Raw genomic sequence first — 22113 nt, 5'->3', positions numbered from 1 at the left:
CCTACCACTAACGCACGCACTAGGTCATACAGAGCAGTTACATAACATAATTTTCTAGATCTACATTTTCTCATCTGTGATAAGGTGACAGCCCTAAGGGGGAGTAAGATCACCTCTGAAAACATGCACAGAAGGGGGAGGGATTAAGAAAGGGTCAAAAGCCCCATTAAAAAAAAAAAAAAGCATCAGAATAAAACAGTTGAGAAGCATGTATTTATTAGTCCCGTGGTGCAGTGATGCAGTAGTTCAAGTCAGGCTCTGAAGCCACAATGTACGGGGTCCACCACTAATACACCCTGTGACCTGGGGTGTAAACTCTCTGCAGCTGTTTCCTCTCCTACAAAACAGGGTTCATACCTGCCACACCAGACCGCCAGGTGAGGATTACACAAACTGAATTAAGCAATTAGAACAATACCTAGCATACACAGTAGGCACGCAATAAATGCTAGTTCCCATTATTATTACTGGATACATCAATATTGAGTTGACAGTGGAGATAAAGTTGACAGTTAAGTACTTTCATATCCTTCCTAATCAGAGGAGAAACAGAAACATCTTATACCTCTCCCTATGTTTTGGTGCACATCTTCACTTCTGTAAACTCTCAGAAGTGCCTGCCCTTATTCCCAAAATAAGTCCCTATGGGGCAGGTATGCTACTGGACTCTATCCACCTGGACACACGGTGATAGGAGACGCACAGATTTCTAAAACCACCAGAAAAGCCTAAACTGGAAAAACAAAGTGTTGTTATCCTTTGAGCCACAACAACAAAAAAATTTCATTTCCCACCCACCCTTTCATACACTGAAGTCAAAGTCTACTTTTGCAATCCAAAAGCTTATAAAACTATATATATTTGGGTTTCTTAATTATTCCAGGTGATTCTTTTCAATGAGCTTACAGGGGTAAAGCATTCTTTATATGAGGAGATTTATTTTTCCTTCTTTAGCCAACAACCATGTCTGGTAAAGACAATGATCCAGGCAAAGAAATCACATCCTACCACTGTTTTCTTCCTCCACTTAACCCAAAATCTGTAAGATTTCTTTTTCAGTATTTTTCCCCTCAAACTTTATTTACATTTTCTTCTCATGATCCATTTTACTGACTCCAAAAATCATCTCTAATGCATTCCCTCTATCAGGAATCCAAAGATACTCATCAGTGCCTGATTCCCTGACCACGTGGAAGATGGTGACAGATTTAAGCTTCACTTCTGATTAGGTCTTCCCAGTGAGAGTAACCTGAGAGCCTGGCCCAGTACAGAGCCCTAGAAATAAACCTTCCCTTTCTACCTTCCTTACCTTCGAATTTGGGAGAACACAGGTGGATTAGAGGATTCCACTTGAAACAGAAAGAGAGTGGAGTATCGTAATTTCTTCAGGATCTTCCCTAAGCTTGAATCTTAAACTGTAGGTCTATTTCATTCCCCTCACTTTTTAAAAAAAATTTTAAGTGTTTTTATTTATTTTTGAGAGACAGACAGAGTGTGAGTCGGGGAGGGACAGAGAAAGAGGGAGACACAGAATCGGAAGCAGGCTCCAGACTCTGAGCCTGCTGAAAAGCACAGAACCCGACACAGGGCTCAAACTCAGAAACTGCAAGATGGTGACCTGAGCTGTCATTCCCCTCATTTAAAGCTGGTAACTAATAAAATTCAACGGATTCCAAAAGTCCCTCCAAACTTCAATGTCCCAGCATTCAGCCTCTCTTGAAGGAACACATTTGTGAAAACATCTGTAACCAAAATGACTGAACCACGTCACAGGGAGAGAGGGCAAACTTCTTACCTGCCAAATGGTTCCCTAGAGCTCTTAATGAAGGAGAATTACAGCTCCACCACACCTTTTTCTCTGTTAAACATGCCAGGGGACAACATGACACCAGAATGTAACACCCCTGTCCCCTACAGAAAGACACTCCTTGAAGCCAGGGGCTCTGTTTACAAACCCCAGTGGCTAAAACAGTGCCTGGCACAGAGAGAAACTCAATAAGCATTTATCGAACGAATGAGGGTGTTGACACACCGGATGAGGTGTGGGTGCCCTGGAAAGCTAAGGCCCACAGGAGATAATTAGGCCCCAAATAATCAAGAGTTGACAATACTTCTGAAAATGTCACAGTCACAGTCTCAGATGTGTCCACACAGAGCTGGCCACTCTGTTGGCAGAACATACCTTACTATACATCTTAACCCACATAGTACCGATAAAGCTGTGACTCAGGCCAAAAAAAAAAAAAAAAAAAAAAAAAAGCCCTCAACTACCACCAGACGGCTCACAGCCTTCCTATAAAGATGCATGTGCCTCCAAGTTTTCTAAATAAAACACTGTGTCCCCATTGACTTCTAAGTTTTATAATAACGTTCAGCTCATCCCACTTGCAACCACAGCTCCCAACACTTCTGAATTTCTGAGTTCCCTCTCTAATGCCTCAACTCCTAATCACTAAATCCTTTCTAACAAATATGTAAATGTATCCCCAGTTGGCGGGGGCGGGGGGGGGGGAGGGGGGGGGAGATAGTATCAGGAAAGGGGCACCGGAGGACATCACCCTTGAGAATTCTGGAGAGCAGACCACATTAAAAAGTTCAACAGGAAAAATGAAAAATAAAGGCTGGGAGTACCGCTCATTAATCACATGGCTTGGTACTGGGCACCTGAGAAAACCCAGTGAAGAAAAACGAACACCTTCCTCCAGACAGGTACTCTACCCTGACTGCACAACAGAATCACCCAGGGAGCTTTTTAAAGTTCTGATGATGGGGTAGGGACTGCCTCTACCCTCCCAAGGGTATGAGGACTTTTTTTTTTTAAGCTCTCCAGGGGAATTCTAACGTGTAGCCAAGTGAGAAACCCCTGCTCTTCACTCGCTTCCCCTTCACACAGTACACATTAAAGCTAACCTGCCATTTTAAGAAAAGTATGGTAAAATGCCTAGTTTTGTTAAAGCTGGTGGTGGGTCCATGGGTATTCGTTATTGTTATGCTTTCTATACACATACATACATATTTTTACACAAATATATTTTATAGCAAGCTCAGCATATGTTGATCTTCAAAAGCACAAATACTAAAAAGATGGTTTTTACATTCCTAAGGAGTATAGATAGTCACTAGTGGTGTCTAAGGCTTTTACTTCACTGGAGGAGAAAAAAATCAAGACCAATTCAATTGGGTCTGCAGACTTGAAAACACTGGCCTAAATTCTGTAACACACTTCACAGCACAGGTCTTGAAAAATGCTCCAAATTCAGCTCAGAAAGACTGAAGGTATCTGCTTAACCAGCAATCCACCTAAAATCAGCAGAGTTGCCAGGACTGAGCCAGACTGGTTGTGAAATCCTCTTTATAATCAAATATGTGCAGACATGAAAGGGGGTTGTGACAAGACAGTATAATACTTCTAGGGCTCAGCTCTAGAGCCATCTTCAAATGGGGTGGGAAGAGCATATTCCAGCAAAAGTTTATCAAAGACCAGTGCACCCCCTCCACCTCACCAGGGAGGCAGTACATACCCTGGAATCAGACTAGCAACACAACCATAGAGAAGTTATTTAACTTCTCTGAACCATAGTGTCCTCATCTCTAAAATGAGTAATATGTTACCTACAGGGTTGCTGTGAGGGTTAAATGCGATAATGTTCTAGGTACAATGAACCCTTAATAAATATTAGCCATTATTGCTGTTATTCAAATAATTACTCAAATGATGGTGGATTCTGGCACTGAAGAACACAGCTATTTCCCAATTAATGATGACTGGGTCCTGGAGTTCTGTACATTCTTTTAATTTTTTTTTTTTAACATTTATTTATTTTTGAGAGACAGAGACCGAGCACAAGTGGGGGAGGGGCAGAGATAGAAGGAGACATAGAATCCAAAGCAGGCTCCGGGCTCTGAGCTGTCAGCACAGAGCCCGACGTGGGCTTGAACCCAACCCATGAACCTTGAGACCATGACCTGAGCCAAAGTTGGATGCTTCACTGACTAAGCCACCCAGGCACCCCTGGAATTCTGTATATTCTTGAAGCATGTCTTTTAGAAAAAGCATACCGATAAACAGGAGAGGAGACACAAGTCTTCTGGCCTCCAAAACAGATGCCCCGTGGCTCAGAAGTCTTGGAATGGTAGCAGCAAGGTACAATGGAAAGCTTCCATGAAGGAATACAACATGTGAGTTCTAGATCTGGGTTTGTTTTAACACCAGCTGGGTGATCGTGGGAAAATTCAAAGACTTTACTGAGCTGGGAAATGAGAGCTTTGGACAATTGTTTTCAGCTGTTTTTAAACTTCTTCAATCGCACTGGTTTAAAAGCTCCTACAGGCCCCTCCCCCATCTCTGTCCCACTCCTCATTTGCTCCATTCTGGCCACGATGGCCTTCTTGAGCTCCCCACACACCAAGCCACTCCTTCCTTAAAGCCTTCACATTTATGCTTCCCTCTCCTTGAATCCTCTGCCCCTGACCATCCACATTTCTTGCTCCCTCACTTCCTTCAGGTTTCTGTCCAAATACCACCTCCTCAGAGAGGGCCCACCTAAACTACCCTCCATAAAATTGCACAGCTGCATATGCATATTAGATTCTCACTATCCTATCCTTATCCTGCTTTTAAAAACCCATCAGCACCCAATATATTTGTGTTCATAATTTATAGCATGTCCCCCACCCTGCTAGAATATAGCCTCTCTTATAGCAGATATCTATTTCTCGTAGTCACTACAGCATCCCCTGTGCCTACAATACTGCCTGCCTCACAAACAGAAGCATTGATAAACACTTCTTGAATAGAAGAATAAATGAAAGAATCCAGATACTTCCCAAAGAGAATCTTACCCTAATAGGTACAACAGGTAAAGATGGAGTTCTGGTTAAATGAGGTCCGGGCCTCCCCTCAGCTGATTCAGTGCCCCTGAGGTACCCAAAAACCACTGACCAAGTGATCTCCAAAGTCATTTATTGCTCAGAAACTCTCCAAGTCCACATTATTTCTGTTAAACTCCAAAGAGAAACATTAAATTTGATGAGTGACTTTCCATTCTGTGATTTCACTTACAGCTGCATAAAGTACACTACAAATTCAAAGCATACTATGTCCCAGAACCGCTGCATCCCTAAAATATCTACAACCAAATAACAGACACATACGGATGGCCAGGAAAAAAAACTCCAACTCCACGGGACAAGGGTTGAAGGGTGTCTCTTTCCATGTGCTGTCACATGGCCCCTGGGCCTCTAGGACCTGCCTCTCACTGCTTTTAAGTGGGGAAGAGGGAAGAAGGACAGTGAGGTCAGGACCAATGAGGAGACAGATGTTATACAATGGAGGATATAAATTTGGGCAACATGGCAGCCACCTGGTGGCTTCCTGACTCCACTACTTAGTCTCTTTTTTCATCTAATGACCTTACACACAGGAAAACAGAGGTGGAGAGAGTGTCCTAGAGAAAAACTCGGCAGGAGGCATGAACAGTTGGAAGAAACACTCGAGAGAAGCCAACTGGCTACAATATTGTGATGAGGTCTTATGAACAGCTAAAAGACCTCCTCAAAATTGCAGGGAAGATATAAAAAACACTCTGCAAACAAGTCAACAGGACCTTTGCAATCTACAGCATCCAGACTACCAGTGCTGAACAAGAGTTCAACTGGAAGTGTGGTGACCCATCCTCTAACACTGTAATCTAATCCTTAAACTAAAGACAATTTAATGCCTTTGCCTGTCCATATGTTTTCTAATGACGCCATTGCTGTCAGCATACTACAGGAGTGCTTCTTGGAAGATGGAAGTAATGACAAAGCACATCATTGGGAAGGCAATTATATGCAGTACTAACCATTTTACAATGGCCATATGGGCTGTATTTCAACAGTGTAATTTCAAAATCAGCCTGAGCACACATATTTCTCTGTCCTTAATCCCAGGTACACATATTAAACGAAATAAGGGTACAGATGAAATATGGGCAGCAGATGTAGAAATCTATAACAAGAATGCTGAAGTAACGTTCATCTGTAAACAGTAAATAGAGGGCACTCACTGTCCTGGAGCCGACACCCATCTTTTACTAGTCCTTCTCCACATTGTTTCCTTAATCGAAAACATCACGACGGGGAATTATAAACCACCAGAGGTTTATAATTAAACCTCTTGAAAGTTTAAAAACACACAATTCCTATGTGAGTGCTCACAATCTGAAACAGGCCCTAGAGGTAATACAGAACTCATATTTTACCATATATAAAATTCAGGTGTAAGAGATCACTTTTTAAACCCTGGACTTAAAGGTCTGGTTCCCATTACACTGGGTTTTTACAATTAAATTCTAAAAGATATGCTTTGACTTGGGTCTCCCCTACAATCACAAACTGGGTTAAAAACTGAAATCTACTGTGTTTCCATTTTGAATGTGCAAAGGATAACCATGCTCTCACCAAAGGAGTTGGGAAAGAGGGGCAATACTGCATGTCTCAGAGCATGATAGTTCCGGGGGAAAAAACTGCCTATCTTCAAAAAAGAGACCGTTCAGAGAAATGTTTGACTTGACTGATCTTCATATTCACCCAGATATCCTGTGAAATTTCAGGCCCAGTGAGTACGTGTGTTTTACTACTTCTCAAGGGATTAGCCAGGTATGAATCCTAAAGTCCTGGACCAAGAACTTGCAAGGCCCATCTTGGCCCAGAGAAGAGGAGGGGGTTTCACAAAATAAATAAGTAAATAAATAAATAAATAAATAAATAAAGTACTCTAATCACAGTTGGGATTTCCATAAGAAACAAATCTAACAGTCACATTCATTAGCATACTCTTTGTAACATAAACAAACCTCTACACAGTAGAATGGGGAAAGGGGGAGACCGATTCACAACTGTGCTGAGAATAATGAAAGGAAACAATGACTGAGGAAATAATGCACTATTTGTCACCAGGTATCTTCAAGATACAGATATCAAGAAACACAAAGAACTATTTAGTACGGTTTTCCATCAGGAAAAATGGAGTACCTGTTAGTTAAAAACAAAAACAAAAACCTAGCAATAAGGTCTGTTTTATTGTGAGATACATTGCCAGGGGAAGTGCTACTTCCAAAATCACACAAGACAAAAGCCTGAACCCTTGCCTTTGACAAAGGCTTAAAATCTACCTAAGCTAAGTGACCTGGGAAAAGGTCAGATTTTAATACAGTGATAAACAGTGAAGGGGGGGTTGGGGGAGAGAGAGAGAGAGAAAAAAAAAGAGAGGGAGAACCACAAAATGCTTGGAGTTGTACGGTGTAAGTAGCAGCCACCTACTGTAAACTCCAACACTTAAAAAGAAAATAAAGAATTTCCCCAAAAATGGTGAGGTCCTCTCCCCTCCCTAAATGCTATTATTTTATCTAGAAAATTCCTTTGTAATCAAGACAATTTTCAGCAGCCAGGAACAAATGTGGTCTACCAGAGACCCATTTGGGACTCTCTCACAAAACGAATCTGCATTAAAAAGAAAGGTGGAAAGGGGTGAGGATCGCAAGCTTTGGGCCAGGTATAAACCACTGAATTTCCTGCCTCTCTTGTACTGACCTTGGCTGGGCAAGTTGACTTAACCTCTCTGAGCTTCAGTTTCTTCAACTGTAAGACACGGAAATCACTTGTTTTTTTCACAAGGTAGCTCCAATGAGATGATGAATGAAAAATTCTGAGCACAATGCCTGGCCCAGAGTAAATACTCAGTAAATAGTGGCTCCCTTTTCAAAAAGGTCTTTTCATGGAATTTTTGTACAACCAGGTCAACTGATAATAAGCACTGAGTACCTACTATGCATGGATTACTGAGTAAAGGAAGCAGCAATCCTGAGAGCCTCAAATATCCCAAGAATGATGCATGTGGGGAGAGTACAGAGACTAAAGGCAGAGGACAGAGGAAAATAAAACAATATATTAGAAATTTAAGTTAAAAAAATTCTAGCTGTCTTTTCCAAGGTTCCAGTCACACTCCCAGGGGACACACAATAAGCCATTATAGAACATATAACAGATCAAGAAAAAATTAATAGCACCTGAACTTCCCACCAGATCCCAAATAAAACACAGAGTACATTGTGTCATGGTCAATGCTTCAAAAACTTCTTTAGGCTGGCCCCAAGATCTCAATCTATGGGAAAATCATTTCAGAAAGATGAAATACTTCTCAGAGCTAAGGCATAAAGCATTTCTCTGACCTAATCCATATCCCAGCATTAAGACTATCAATAAATTTTATCATCATCATCATCATCATCATCTTCATCATCATCACTATCATCAGTGATGCTGGAAACAAAATAGCTGCAGATAAAATTAACTACGGGCTGAAATATAGAAAGGGATGCCTTTATTGGATAGGCTTTGAAGTCTGATTCGAAGTGGTAAGCTGCATTACCAAAATATTTAACAATTTTCTACAAAGTGATCACGGAAGCTAGAAGTGGTGCAGATAGGATGAGTTAAACAGTTTCTGATATTTTCAACTACTGTGTGAAACTACTCTTAAACACAGGAAATACTTCTGGAATCAATATTTAACAACAGTTATATTCCTTCAACTAAAAGTGACCTGGAACAATCTGGTCCATTTCTATATTAGACTAATAAAACTAATTTTAAAACAACACAACTGTCTAGGCATAGCAGGTTTCAACATTCAGGTGTGAAATCGCACCTCCCAGCACAGAGACTGAATTATCCCCTGCCTCTCACCTGTAATTATCATTTGCTCCCTCCCCAGGTGGCTCTGAGCCACCACATATCCTCCTAGGCTCACATCTGGATATTTAAACTCCCTCTGGGACCTCACACGCTATGGGGGTGAGAAGGAGGAAAAAAACAAAATTTCATGCTGGCTTAGACAACTTCTGAAAATATCTATTTTCAACACACAGTATAAGAACAATTTGACAAAATGAAAACATCCTATATCACCATGGTTAAGGATAAGAATTTTTCAAAAAAAGAGGAAATTTACTTCACAGTTCCTGGAGAGGCCAGCTTCTTCCATTAAGGCCAATTCCAAAAATTTAGCAAAAGATCTTTCATCAGTTGAGAGGGCATAATTAGATGTTTTGATTAAAGCATTTTCCTCCCCTGGTTAACAAGATATAACAGATGTCACCGACTTCCCTAATAACAATACAGCCCTGCATTTGGCATCTTTACAATTTTAAAACTGAACTGCCATATCGAAAAATTATAGCTAGGGTGTTTCTATACAATCATGACTCTGAAGTGGTTATGACATGCCTGGACTCCCCCATGGAACAGACATGAAAATCATATTCCATATTCATAGCCACAAGCCCTCCTTAGCATGCATTTGAAAACTACCCTCTGAAATCTGAATGGTTTGGGTTTATTCAAATCACCACCAATTATTTCTGGAAGCACCAACCAAGTGAGGTATGAAACCTGAACAGAAAACACAAACCTCAGAGTCACTTTCTTAAAGGAACACAGGGAACACATGCAGGAAAGTGTCTCAAGGAAAGCAATGCCCATCTAAAGAGACCCACTCTACTCAAATCCCACCTTCCCTGCAGAGAAGCACTATACTTGATTTAAAAAAAAAAAAAAAAAAGACTCATATTTTTCACAGTAAGATTCCCTTGGTGCATTTGATCCAATTTACAAAAATTCGATTTACACCAATTTTGTCAACATATCAGTTCAGAGTGTAACTAGAGACAGGTCTGCATTTTAAATGGGAGGTAGCCTCAGTGATTGAAGTTCGACTCAAACATCCTGGTTTAACAACTCCATTAATGACATCAAGCACAGATCTAAAGATTACTCAGCCCCTCTGTCAGTCACATGTGTTATTTATAGCAGTATATCAATCATGTCTTCTCCTTATTATTTCCTACTTTCTGGTCCTAAGCTATTTGGTCTGCCAAATTAATACATTCCATTGCTGCTGCAAACCTAAACAATGCTTGATAAAAGATTAATAAAATAGTTGGGTTCTCTGCAACCACACACACATCCCGGGAAATTCATCAATGTCTTTTTATTTGCATATTTGGCTGACTGCCCCCTTTAGCAAATATGTAAGGCACAATGCTCAGGTATCCTGGTTTATGGTTTGCATTTAATTCAGGGTGTCAATCTGCTTCTGTTTTAATTACATCCATCTTGATATGTTATTACAATCTCATGAAAACTTCTTTTCATTATATGAATGGCTATAAATATATACACATGACAAACAGTTGTTATAAATTTTCTGGTTCAGCAATAAACAGGCAAGATGCCTTAGCCAACACGTCATATGGATTTAATATTTTGAGTCTTTTTTCTTCAGAAGAAAAGTTTGGTTGAGTCTTCAACTCAACTATACTCCTAAATCCACTTCAAATATTCTGCCACCAATGCTATTAAGTGGCTCTGAATTTCTCTGGATTACTGGGCTGAAGAAAATATTATATCCAAATAAAACATGTTAAAATTTTAAGTAGGCCACATTGAGGTCATCTTATATCCCAAATAATTACTGCATCTTTCCAGTGGACATTCTAGAATGAGAAACTCTTGTATCATCACTCTAATATTTACTTTCTCATTTATGTCCTCATTATGGGGAGTAGAGGAGGAGGGAATTTAGAAAAGACTAACGTACCCACAGAGAAAGGCCAATGAATTCCAGGGTGATACACTGGGGGGAAGCAGAATGCTTTTAAAAGGTTCTTGATACTGAGTTCAGAAAATTTCTTGGAAAAAATAGGAAGCTTTACAAGCATTCATCCTCGTTTGCATTATTATTTTTGTTTTTTAAAAACCTCCTTTTAAATTCCCAATCCTTGGGAATCCAACTACTAAGCAGAAGCAGCCTCCTAGTTTCACTGGGTAACAGTAAGAGCCATAACTCCCAGTGTGATCTTGAACAGGTCAATTAACCCCTCTGGGCTGTGTTTTCATTTGCAAAATGAGAGGTAGAACTACATCACTAAAGACAACATCTGTGCCTCTAATGCCACTGACAGCTTGGAAAGCACAGCAGCCAACAATGGCTGGAGTGAAATGGATTAAGACTGCTCTAAAAAAAAAACTGGAGTCCTAACTTTAGGATAACACCTCCTAAAGATGTAGCTCTGCACATTAATCTCAAAATGTAACTCTGACAAGTAATCAAACTGATCACCATAACCAATGAGCAAGGAACAAACTTTGCAATTCACAGCAATGCACAATACCAAACACCTGCTTTCCCTTTTGCCCCAGTGAAAGTATAATTTCACTTGAACAACAACAACAAAAAATCATTTATTAGAACAACACAATCCAGGACCCTTGTATTTTTGTCAACTGAACAGGTACAGAGAAAATAGGCAGAATACTGGAATTTCTAGCTTGTGGCCAGAAAACAAGTGATAATCTAATCCTCACCAATGATTTACATTTTCATTCTTCCTTATTTCTTGTTCTACTTAGTTTTTTACTCCAGAAAAATAGCCACTGAACAACTTTTAGCCAACAACCTTTAGCCAGCAAGCAAAACTGAACAGGGACCCTAGCAAACAACCAAAAAATGTCTACTTCAGTATAACTATTGAGGGATAACTGAGATACTGGACTCTCTTAATTTCTCTTTTCAAGCTCTAAAATATCACTGCCATCAGAAACTTTACAGAGAAACCTGAAATAAGGTTGGGAGGTTGGTGTTGTGCTACAGTGGCAGTTAGGTGTGGGGACAAGGAAAACGACATCGCTCTGGTATCATCACAACTTGACCCTGGCATTGACTTAAACCCTATCCCAGACTTCCCTGCCATTGTAAAGTATCAGATTTCACCCACATAACCAAGAGTCACAATTTGTCTTCACGGGTCATGCTTCTGTATCCAGCCCTGGTCATTTTAAAATGCCTCAGTTAATACCAATCACAAAGTACCTGCAATTTTAAGGCTTTCTGGCAAAAATGAATCCCAACCTGTACTAGCCATTTGCTGTTACTTACAAACTGTGGGCTCTTCCTTTCTCCTCTGTGACTCCATTTTACTACACTTGGGCTTTCCAGGACTCCAATAAAGGTATAAGGAGATATGGCACCATGAGGTACAGTAGCAAGCCAAAATGACAGTCAAGTCTTTTAAAATGTTATTTGTTTGTACTAGTTGGTAATTTGTGGTGTTTGTTCAGGCAAACTCTAACCAGAGCTCAGATATGAATGGGAAATCAGAATGAGGAGCTGAAATAGCCCAGAAAACTGTGGCAAGCAATTTTCCCTCACATCCGAGTCCTTCAGACAGGTGAAACTCAAATGATAAAAGTGTGGAATATTAAAATGTTCACCTTTCATCCACAAGTTCCTAAATCTATTAGCTTTTAGTAACTGCATTTATAATTTTGATAGTTCTACCTCATAAAGGAAAAAGAAAGAAGGGAGGGAAATTGGGAGGGAGGGAAGGAAGGGGACAAGCAATGGATAGTTGAATCTAACTGGATCCCATGATGAGACTGCTATATGCACCAATTTGTGCAATAAATGCCTGCAAAGAAAGCAGCAAGACACATGCTTGCAGGCTACAGGTCACCTTGCAAAGGATGGAACCAGAGACCTGAAGATGACTGAGCCACAGAAAGAAGCCTATACTTGCCTAGTCTCCTCCTAAGCAAGCAAACAAACCCAGACTATGTGAAACCCACTCTCCCCCTCCTCAGTTACTAACAGCATAAAGAGGACCTGTTCTTTGTAACCTTACAATTGTAACTTAATGACACCATACCCCCTTACCCTGTAGGCTGGTTAGAAAAAAATGAAAGAACACAGCTCAGACCTGGAAGAACAAAGACAAATTTAGGGTCTCAAAAGCATAAAATTCTATGCCCCTCTTCCAGGTGAAAAAAACAAAAACAAAAACAAAAACAAAAAAACCTGCATTCATCTACTCATGGAACACATACAAATTATGTAAGAAAAATGGTTCTGACCTAGCTAACAATGTCCCTACATTGTTTTTGATCCCTTCCTGTCTTGGGTTTCACCAAATTAATTCCCATCTTGCTCTTCCAAACTTCAACTGTCTGAGCGTTTTCAAATCTCAACTTCAAAATCTACTTGATTTTTTTTTCAGAACTTCCTCAAATGACCAATTGCTATCCCAGCACGAAGTTCTTTTTTCCTATATCTACAGAATATTAGGTTTAATATTAACCATGAAAAAAAAAGTGTGGTTTCTTGAGGAGAAAAAATAACACGAGGCACTTTTACAAAGTTAGTCTACATTTAAAGTATTTGACTAATCACAGCATAGGGGTAAAATAAAAATAAAATGTAAAGCCACCAACCCACCATCCTCCACCCTCTGCATGTGGAGACACACACACACACACACACACACACACACACGCACATACCCTCCTATCAAGAAATGCTATAGACCTCTGTCCCAAAGCTTCCCAATCTTATAGCCACTGGGACCTAAATTATTCCTTAACAGCTGACCTCAACTATTATTTTCTGTTTGGGGACATATCTAATCCTAACCTTCTCTCAAACTAAACAATCGCCATTTATTTTTCACAGTATATATAGGACTTGCATAGAAGAGTCTCAGAATCTCTTTATCACCCTCAACGCTGAATCATGCAGAATGCTCAGGTTTTTTTAACCCCTTTTCAAGAGAACACTGTCAGAGGATCAAAGGCAATCACTAACTTTGTGATTCATTTTTTAAATGTATGGATTCATTTATATCCTATCTACTTCCAAAAAAGAAGTGAAGTAGTCAATCTCAACAAGTAACACAAGCCACAAGGAACCATATCACAATCTTCAACCTCATCTCACTGATGCTCTGCTTTGTACCGTAAAATATTCAAATTCAGTACACACAGTAAAATACTTGAATTCATAACCAAGCACACTATTGCCACTCTTCCTTTTAGGAAAACTTTCTCACCACTTAGAAACTCCTCAGATCCTAGATCCCAGGCATACTTTCAGAAGTGAAATGCTAGAACTGACCCATTTACTCTGTAGTCCCATCCCAAACTTCCTAAGATAGAAACTGAAAAATCCACCAAAAACAGAGCTCTACAGCTTTCCCTGGCTGTGTAACAGCAGAAGGGTTCTGACCTCTCTTGAACTACCAGTTCATACATAAATGAGCCAAAGGCAGATAATTTAAAACCTTTATTTTAACATCACTGTCAACCTCCTTTGTCATCCAACCTTCCTTCCCAGCTTGCTTAAAAAGCAGCAATACAGGAAACCGAAAGGACCAAGAGACAATAAAACACACTGGCTGGAGGGCAGCTTGGTGGCATCAGAACTGCTGGCATCAGGGCCGCCATCACATTGAAAGGGCTATTAATGAGAATCACTCACCAACATTCACCTCATGGTGGGGTTGCTAACAATCAATGAAAGCACTGACACCAGGCAGGACAAGGGAGCAGGAGAAGTGAACTAACCATCATTATTTACATTTCCCCTTCCCCTTGCCATTCACACTTAAGCAGCAGCCTCCACTCCAACTTCTGAGCCTGACTTTCCAAGTCATCTATCACCAGCCCACTCACCCCTAGACTGAGAGATCACCAAGATCCAAGATCTGGAAAGGACCCTGGAGATGCTTTGCAGCATTCCCCATATTGGATTAGGGGTTACAATGCCAAGAGTAAAAAAGAGTGCCCTGTGGTCAAGGAAATAAAGCACATCTCACTGTCTTCTCTGATATTCAAAATTCGCATTCGTATAATGAAAAGGCTTTTAATTCTGGCAGAACAAGCCACCCGTTTAATTTTGTCTTGCCCATCAGGTTCCAAAACTACTTGAGGGTAGATTACATTTTTTTGATCTGGAACACCACTTATGAACATCCAGCAGAGCTAGGTTCCCTTCCAACTTGGGTACGTTTGCTCTAAAATTAGTCTAAACTTCTCAACTAAGGGATGAAGAAAATTATGCTTTTAGAGAGTAACTTCCCAAACTCACTCAACTAGTTAGGAGGGCCAAGCCTGGAACAGATGTCTGCACAGGTGTCCACCTACTTACACAATTTTGTAACTCATTTCTACCAGTTCTTCCTTACCCCCAAGCCCTCATCAAATAGCACCTTCTCAATCCTCTTGTTTCTGTTCTTCTTCACTATTCCTTCTTCTTGGAAGTCTCTCTCCATCCCCCATTTCCCTATCTATGCAAATCACTTCAAACTTCTAGGCCCCTTCTTCAAGAAGCTTTCTCAAACACTTCAGCCTATCTCCTTACTCCTACTCTCAATGCTTACTGCACTTAGTTGGTATTAGACATTCGAGCACCTGTTTCAAAATTATTTTAAAGGTGCTGGGCTTAGTTTATCAACTAAACTGCATACTCCTTCAAGGTACTATATATATTTTAGGTTTCCCTGCACTCTTTCTAGGCACTCCATAAATATTTGCTGACTGATACGAGCAACATGATTAATGTTTTTCAAGCAACTGAAATAAGTGAGATTCGACCACACTAAATTATAAGAGCCTACTAACATGGCATGTCGTAAGCACTTCAAATTCTGTATGGCTTATTTATGCTACCACTGTTTAGGTAAGCCCTGAAACTACTCGGAAATGAAGACCACATAAGAGTCTTGGTTTGATCCTCTAACCAGCAGAAGTAACTCTTCCTTCATTTTCACAAGCCTACAAAACTCCCAACTGGCTTTCTGTCTGCTAATCCCACCAACTTCATCTTTGGTCAGTTGTACATATAGAGGCTGCCCTTAAAACCCATGCATAAAAGAGGGGGGAAATGATGGATTTGTAAAGGGAAATTTTCAACCATGGTGTTCATGTGGCTTCCTAATCAAGACTACACAGAAAGAAACCCTAATAAAAACAGAAAGGCAATATTATCTAGCACATCAGTGTACAGACAGTACTAGAACCCCAAATTTCCATTTATACTTTGTTGGCTGAAAGCCATTTTTAAAAAAATGAGGCATGGTATCTGGATGTTCACTCTCAACCCATCATTCAAAGAATATTCAAATAAACAATATGGTATCGAAATGGTAATTCTGCTTCTCAAATGCATAATGAAAAGAACACCATGTTCAACTTTAGCCTCCTCACCTACCCTCTTATCTTCTATCATAAGACTCTTCACAATCATATACTTGAACTTCAGGGCACAATTACTTGAGACAAGTATCCCTGCAGAATATGAAAGCACCTCAGCCGGTTTCCCTGCCTATAAAGTCTGGGACCTCTCAAACTACCCCTACAGCTTTCATCACCTTAAATAAAAAATCAAACAATACTGAAAAATAATCAACATAAAAATGCAAGTTCTCATTAGGCAAGTTTCTTGCTTTTACTCCAGCATTAGTAAAACCATAGCTGAACTGGAACAGTTTTTATCAGCACTCTTCAGAACTTAGGAGCCTCTTTTTTAAAAGGAAAGTCAAAACGAGCTACTCAGGACAAAATCACAGAGTCAAATAACGAGTCCATTAACACTCTAAGTATGCAACAGCACAGTGTGCCAGCTACTGCTCTGAACCAGCATAAGCTACAAGCCTAGCTGTGCAAGCCAAGATTTCTAGTTTCTTATCACATCCTACTAGCAGCAGCCTTGATGACACGTGGTGACAATTGATTTCATTTCTAAACACGAGGCACAAAACCATATTACGTACTATGGTAACTCTTGGCATCGATAATAATTCCTAACATTTATAAGCACTCCATTAACATATATTTCTGTCCAAGTTCATAGTTTAGTTGCCGATTTCCTAATAAATCCTCACATTTATTGGTGACAGTTCAGTTTAAATCTTGTAAACTGAGAACAGGAGGACACCAGAGGTTTCAATGATCGTTATACACATACGTCTGACCATCCAACAGGGACACAAATGTGATAAGCAGCAAACAGATCTACCTTTTCCCATAGAACCAGACATATATGATGATTTTTATTCCCCACTGTGTGTTCTGGGTATGAAAAGTTTATTCACATCTTTCCTACAAAAGCAGGCCTCTTAAATGTGAATGAATACTAACAGGATAGTTGAGAACATTAGGGAACTGATGTTAATTTACTTAGGTGTGATAATGGTACTACTATAGAGTTTCTGGTGGGGTTTTGGTTTTCTGGGTTGTTTGTTGTTTTTTGTTGTTGTTGTTGTTTTGAGTCATTACCATTACATACATATAGGAATATTTACCTATTTTTCATATCCCATCTGGGAAGGGGGTGTAGATGGGATACAGATGAAATCAGATGAGACATGAGTTGGTAGTTAGTGAACCTGGGCACTGGGTATACTGGAGTTTATTATACATACTACTGTCTCTACTACTGTGTGTGTTTAAATCTTTGTGGAAAGTTTTAAAGAAGCTTTTTAAAAAGTTAGGCCTTTTAGATCTACCTACAGATATGTAAATGATATTTAGATATGATGGCAGCACAGCATTCAGCTAACCAAAGTAACCTGGGTTTTGATCTAGAAAAGTAGCAGAAAAAACAATCACGGTAAGGAAAGGAATGGTATTGATGCTACACTTTGAACTCGACCTTTCCTAAAACTTAAGTTTTTTAAACCCAAAAGAAACTAGAATGGGTACATTTTCTCTCAAAAGCCAAATGGACTAAATTTCGCAAGCCCAATCAAATATCTACTTATTAAAATTAAAAACTACTGCATAAGTTATACCTCCCTCTACTTGGCCTTCAAAAATGTTCATGGGAAAATGCAGGCCCCTCTTGCTTACTTACTGTAAGGGGCCACACAGCAACCCAGGAGGACCACGCAGAAAGCAGAACCACTTGTAACCAGCTCTTACAAATAATGTCCTAACCCAATCACAGAAAGCAATGGTGAACCAAATTCTAGGCAGCATTTTCTATTAGGATACATGCTGCCATTTCAGTATCTATTTCAAAGCACAAGAGAAAGACAGAAAGAGAGAAAGAAGTCACGCTGTACAGTACCCTCCCACCTTGGCAAAGTTAAAGCCACAGTTAGAATTATCCTAATAAGTGGTGAGCCTCAACACTCAAAATAATCGTGTAAGATCCATTTTAGCCAATAAATCACCAGTTCTAGAACCAAAGGGTAACTGATTCAATCACTAACATCAAAATCTACGGCCACCAATACCATCACCACCAATCTCCCTTCCTCCCCAACCACTGGCCCCCATCCACCACCATCACCACCAGCGGCCCAACCAAAAAGCAGTTCAAACAGAAAAGAACAACCCTGACAGGAAAGCTTCCTTTTTAAAAATATTTAAACCTGACACCCAAGCACACACGCAGAACCAGCAATCTAAACCTGTACGGTTACTGCATGTGAGATTTAAGCTGTCATTAACAAAGCTTACACCCGATCATCTCAAACAATACCATAATAACAGCGAAAAAACCAGAAGGAAAGGGAAAAGTTTCCTTCAGGAACGTCAAACCATCACACCAGGTGCATGAAATACTAGAAACCAACTCCTATCTGGGTTTTGTGCTTAAGAAAGCAGGACCAACTCTGCAGAATCTCAAAGCCTTCTGTGTGTGTGGTGTGTTGGGGGTGGGGACAGGGAGGTTGGGGGGAGGAAAGGGGGGTTACATCTGTGGAGGCCAATGACTGATGCTAGCACCAAATATGATCTCTGCAGGTAAAGATAGTTTCCCCCAGGCCCCTGGACAGTCTCCCTCTACCCACCTCCTCCCACCCCCAGGAGCCAGTAGCTGGCAGGAAAATGTGCATTTGGAAATCAACACTGCAGGTGCCCAAGGAATAAAGAAAGACATACATACACATACACACAAAGCCAATCAGGAAGAAAAAGAGAACACACACACACACACACACACACACACACACACACACCAAAAAAAAAGAAAAAAAAAAAAAAAAAAAAAAAGGAAAGGGAGAGGGACAATTGGGTGACAAGCCCTTCAGATAGATACCAGCTAGGATTTTATTCTTTCCTCCCACCAGTCCTCCCTGGTGTACCTTTTTATGTCCTTTAACCAAACTGCTCATGTACACACACACACACACACACACACACACACACACACGTGTGTGTGTATATGTATGTGTATAGATGATATTATATATATAATTAACCCTTTCTGCAATACAGCCCCACACAGAATACACAGAGATAGAGATATTCCATCCTTTCCTCTCTTCTCTCCCCTCCTCCCTCCTTTTCTCCCAACCAAGAGAAAACGCCCCCTTCCCCAGCTTCACCAAAAAAAAAAAAAAAAAAAAAAAAAAAAAAAAAGGGGAGGGGGGCAAAGAAACCACAAAACCCCATCAGTCTCCAGTCCCGAGGACACCCAGGACCAGGAAAGGTATATACTATACAGACACACACACACGGACATATGGTTCTGTAGAAAGCACACAGAGAAGCGTCCACAGGCGCCCCAAACCCAGCAAAGAGACTTCCACCAGCCAAGAAGCCATGATTGGGGAGGGAGAGGAGGAAGGAGTAGGGGCAGAGCTATCCGTGGAGGGGGGCGCATTGTTGTGATGCCTGAACCCCTTTCTCCCTGCCCATCTGCTGAGGAGGGGGTGCAGGGAGGGGGCGCAGGGAAAAGGCGAGCGACAACGAGAAAACGAGGAGACCAGGCACGGCTCTGCGATTCCCTCCCGCTGCCTGTCTGCCCGCGCCCCCCAGCTCCCCCCCAACAATAAGACCTCAGCCTAGACAGACAGACAGCCAGACAGACCGGAGCGCGGCGGGGGAGGCAGCGGAGCAGGGCGCAGCCGAGTGGGGTCGTGCATAAAGGGAAACCGGGGGGGAGGGGGGTCCCCCTTACCTCCAGCGCTTCAAAAGTGACAAAGCTGGTCATGGCAAATCCATCAATGATGTCCTCTTCGGCCGAGGTGGACTCTCTCCGCTTCCTCCGCGGGGGTCTGGGCCGGGACGGGGCGGAGGACGGGGGCTTCCCATTGTCTTCCTTGTCGGAGCCCGACGACGAGGCGAGCGAGGGCGCCCGGGTCCGGCCGGCCCCGCCGCCGCCGGCCGCGCCGGCCCCCAGCCCGCCCCGGGAGCGCCTCTCCCGGTCTCGCTGCGACCGCGACCGCCGCTTTTTGCGGAGTCCATGGCCCCGCGTCGGGCCATCCATGGCTCTGCCGCGCCGGGGTCTCCCCGCTCGCCGCCCGCCCGCCACAGGCTCCGGCCGCGGCCACACAAAAAAATTGACACCAACCCCTCCCTCCCCCTCCTCGGCTTCCCTCCGCCCCGAGGAGGGCGCGGGGGAGACGGCGGCCGAAAGAAGGGAGAGAGGGGAAGAAAGAGAGGAGAAAGAGAAGGGGGAAGGGGCGGAGAGAGGGAGGAGGGACGGGAGCGAGGGCGAGAGGCGAGGAGCCCAAGTGCGGGGCTCCCCACAGCACCGCGGGTCGGAGATTCCTGTGAGCAGCGCCGAGCAAAGTAATGGCTGAACACACAGGTCTCCTTTAGAGGCAAAAAAAAAAAAAAAAAAAAAAAAAAATAACTCACCAAGCAGGCAATAAATCAGAATAGCGGAATGCTTTGATCAAGAGACTGGGAGGCTCCGGGGAGCCCTCCCCGCGGCCATTCTCCGCCGCGCCCCCAGCCCCCCGAAAACGCCGGCCCCCCGATTCGAAACCGGGTCCGAAAAGGTCGCGGGAAAGTGGGGGCAATGAACTTCACCCGCCCCTCGCGCAGGAAAACACCCCCGCCGCCTCTCACACACGCCTCAGAGAAAACTCACTCCCAGGCTCCAAAATTTTTAAGATATGCTTCCAAGGGAGGCCACGGCTTCCGAGCGACCTGAGAGGGACGAGACCCCCCAGAGAGGGAAGCATAATAATGAAATAATTGGGAGGGGAGAGGGCGAAACTGGAAGAGGTGGAAGGAGAAGGGAGGTGGAGGAAGGGAAGGAGGATGCTGGAGCAGTTGTGGGGCTCGCTTTTCGGTCCTGGAGGGGGGAGGAGAGGAGATCAAAGAAGAGAAGAAGCAGACCCTGACGCTGCCACCCACCCCCCCACACACACTCCCCTCAAAAAAGAATTTTTTCCAGTCCCAGAGAAGAGGTCACCCTTCCTCAAAAAAGGGAGGGGGGTGAGTCAGTCGACGAGGAAAGCAGAAAGAAATCTCCAGCGGGAGAGACACCGATGTGCCGCCGCTGCCGCCGCCTCCTGCCGCCGCCGTTGCCTCTTCGCTTCGCCCAGCCCGAGGGAGAAGCGCGGCCAGGAAGCGCCGGGAACGCCGCTCTCGCCGCCGCCGCTAACGCTGCCGCCGCCGCCGCCGCGAGAGCCCCGAGCCGGAGGGTGCACGGCGTGTCCCCGGGCGGCTGCAGCGGGAGCCCGGGCACGGCCCCATCCTCCGCCCGCCCGCCTAGCTCAGCTCCCGCTCCTCCCCCTCCGCGGCCGGCCCACCGTCGCCGCCGCCGCCCGCCTCAGCCCAGCCCCGCGCCCGCCCGCACGCGCGCGCGCGCGCGCACGCGCCCCCGCCCTCCCCGCGCCCCGCTCGGCGCGCGCTCCCGCCCCCGCGGCCCCGGCCGGCTGGATCACGTGGCCCGCTGGGCTCCCTCCGCCCCCGCCCCCTCCCCAGTTGTAGAGTGTGTAGAAAGCTAAAGGCTGGGGGCTGGCCGCGCTCGCGAGCCCAGGGCATGCGCGCTGGGGCGGCCGGGCCTGCGCACTGGGGGCGGAGGGGAGCCGGGAGTGGGGAGCGGGGCGGGGGCGTGGAGGGGGCCGCCCGCGTGGGGTCGGCTGCGGCCCGGCAGAGTTGGCGCGCGAGGGTGTGGAAGCCGAGAGGTGATCCTGCCGACCGCACCGCGGACGCGTGCGGGACTCTGTCCCCTGTCTACTCCGCGCTCCCAGGTCCGCGCGCCCCGCAGCCTCTTCGGGACACTTGTCCCTCGACCCCCTACCCCAGGCCCCGGCGGAGGCTCCCGGACAGCCTACTTGGGAGGCTCCCAGAGTATTTTTCTGGGCGACCTGCGCAGCGAGGGAAGGAGGAATTTTTGAAAAGGGACACAAGGTGGGGGGGGGGCTTCCCCGGGAGGGGGGCACGACTGAAGGCGACAGAAAAGGAGCGGGTGCCAAAGGGCGGGCCTCGGCTCCGCTGGGAGACCCCCGAGAGGCCCTACGGCCGGAGTTGGAAACTTTTCTCCCACGTGGTAAC

At 43.7% G+C, this 22113-nt stretch overlaps 1 protein-coding gene across 4 annotated transcripts in view; it reads right to left on the bottom strand.

Moving 5' to 3' along the window:
* Positions 1-21310, bottom strand: part of AUTS2 (activator of transcription and developmental regulator AUTS2) — a 1124374-nt gene extending 1103064 nt beyond the window's left edge. For all 4 annotated transcript variants that reach the window (XM_047838413.1, XM_047838415.1, XM_047838416.1 and 1 more), the window contains exon 1: positions 19781-21310. In XM_047838413.1, the coding sequence (XP_047694369.1) occupies positions 19781-20089 (309 nt within the window). In that variant the 5' untranslated portion in view covers positions 20090-21310. The remainder of the gene's footprint in view (positions 1-19780) is intronic.
* Positions 21311-22113: the final 803 nt, after the last annotated feature.

The sequence above is a fragment of the Prionailurus viverrinus genome, chromosome E3 (genome assembly GCF_022837055.1).
Source record: "Prionailurus viverrinus isolate Anna chromosome E3, UM_Priviv_1.0, whole genome shotgun sequence".
Lineage (NCBI taxonomy): Eukaryota > Metazoa > Chordata > Mammalia > Carnivora > Felidae > Prionailurus > Prionailurus viverrinus.
This window is presented reverse-complemented; position numbering and strand designations above follow the sequence as displayed.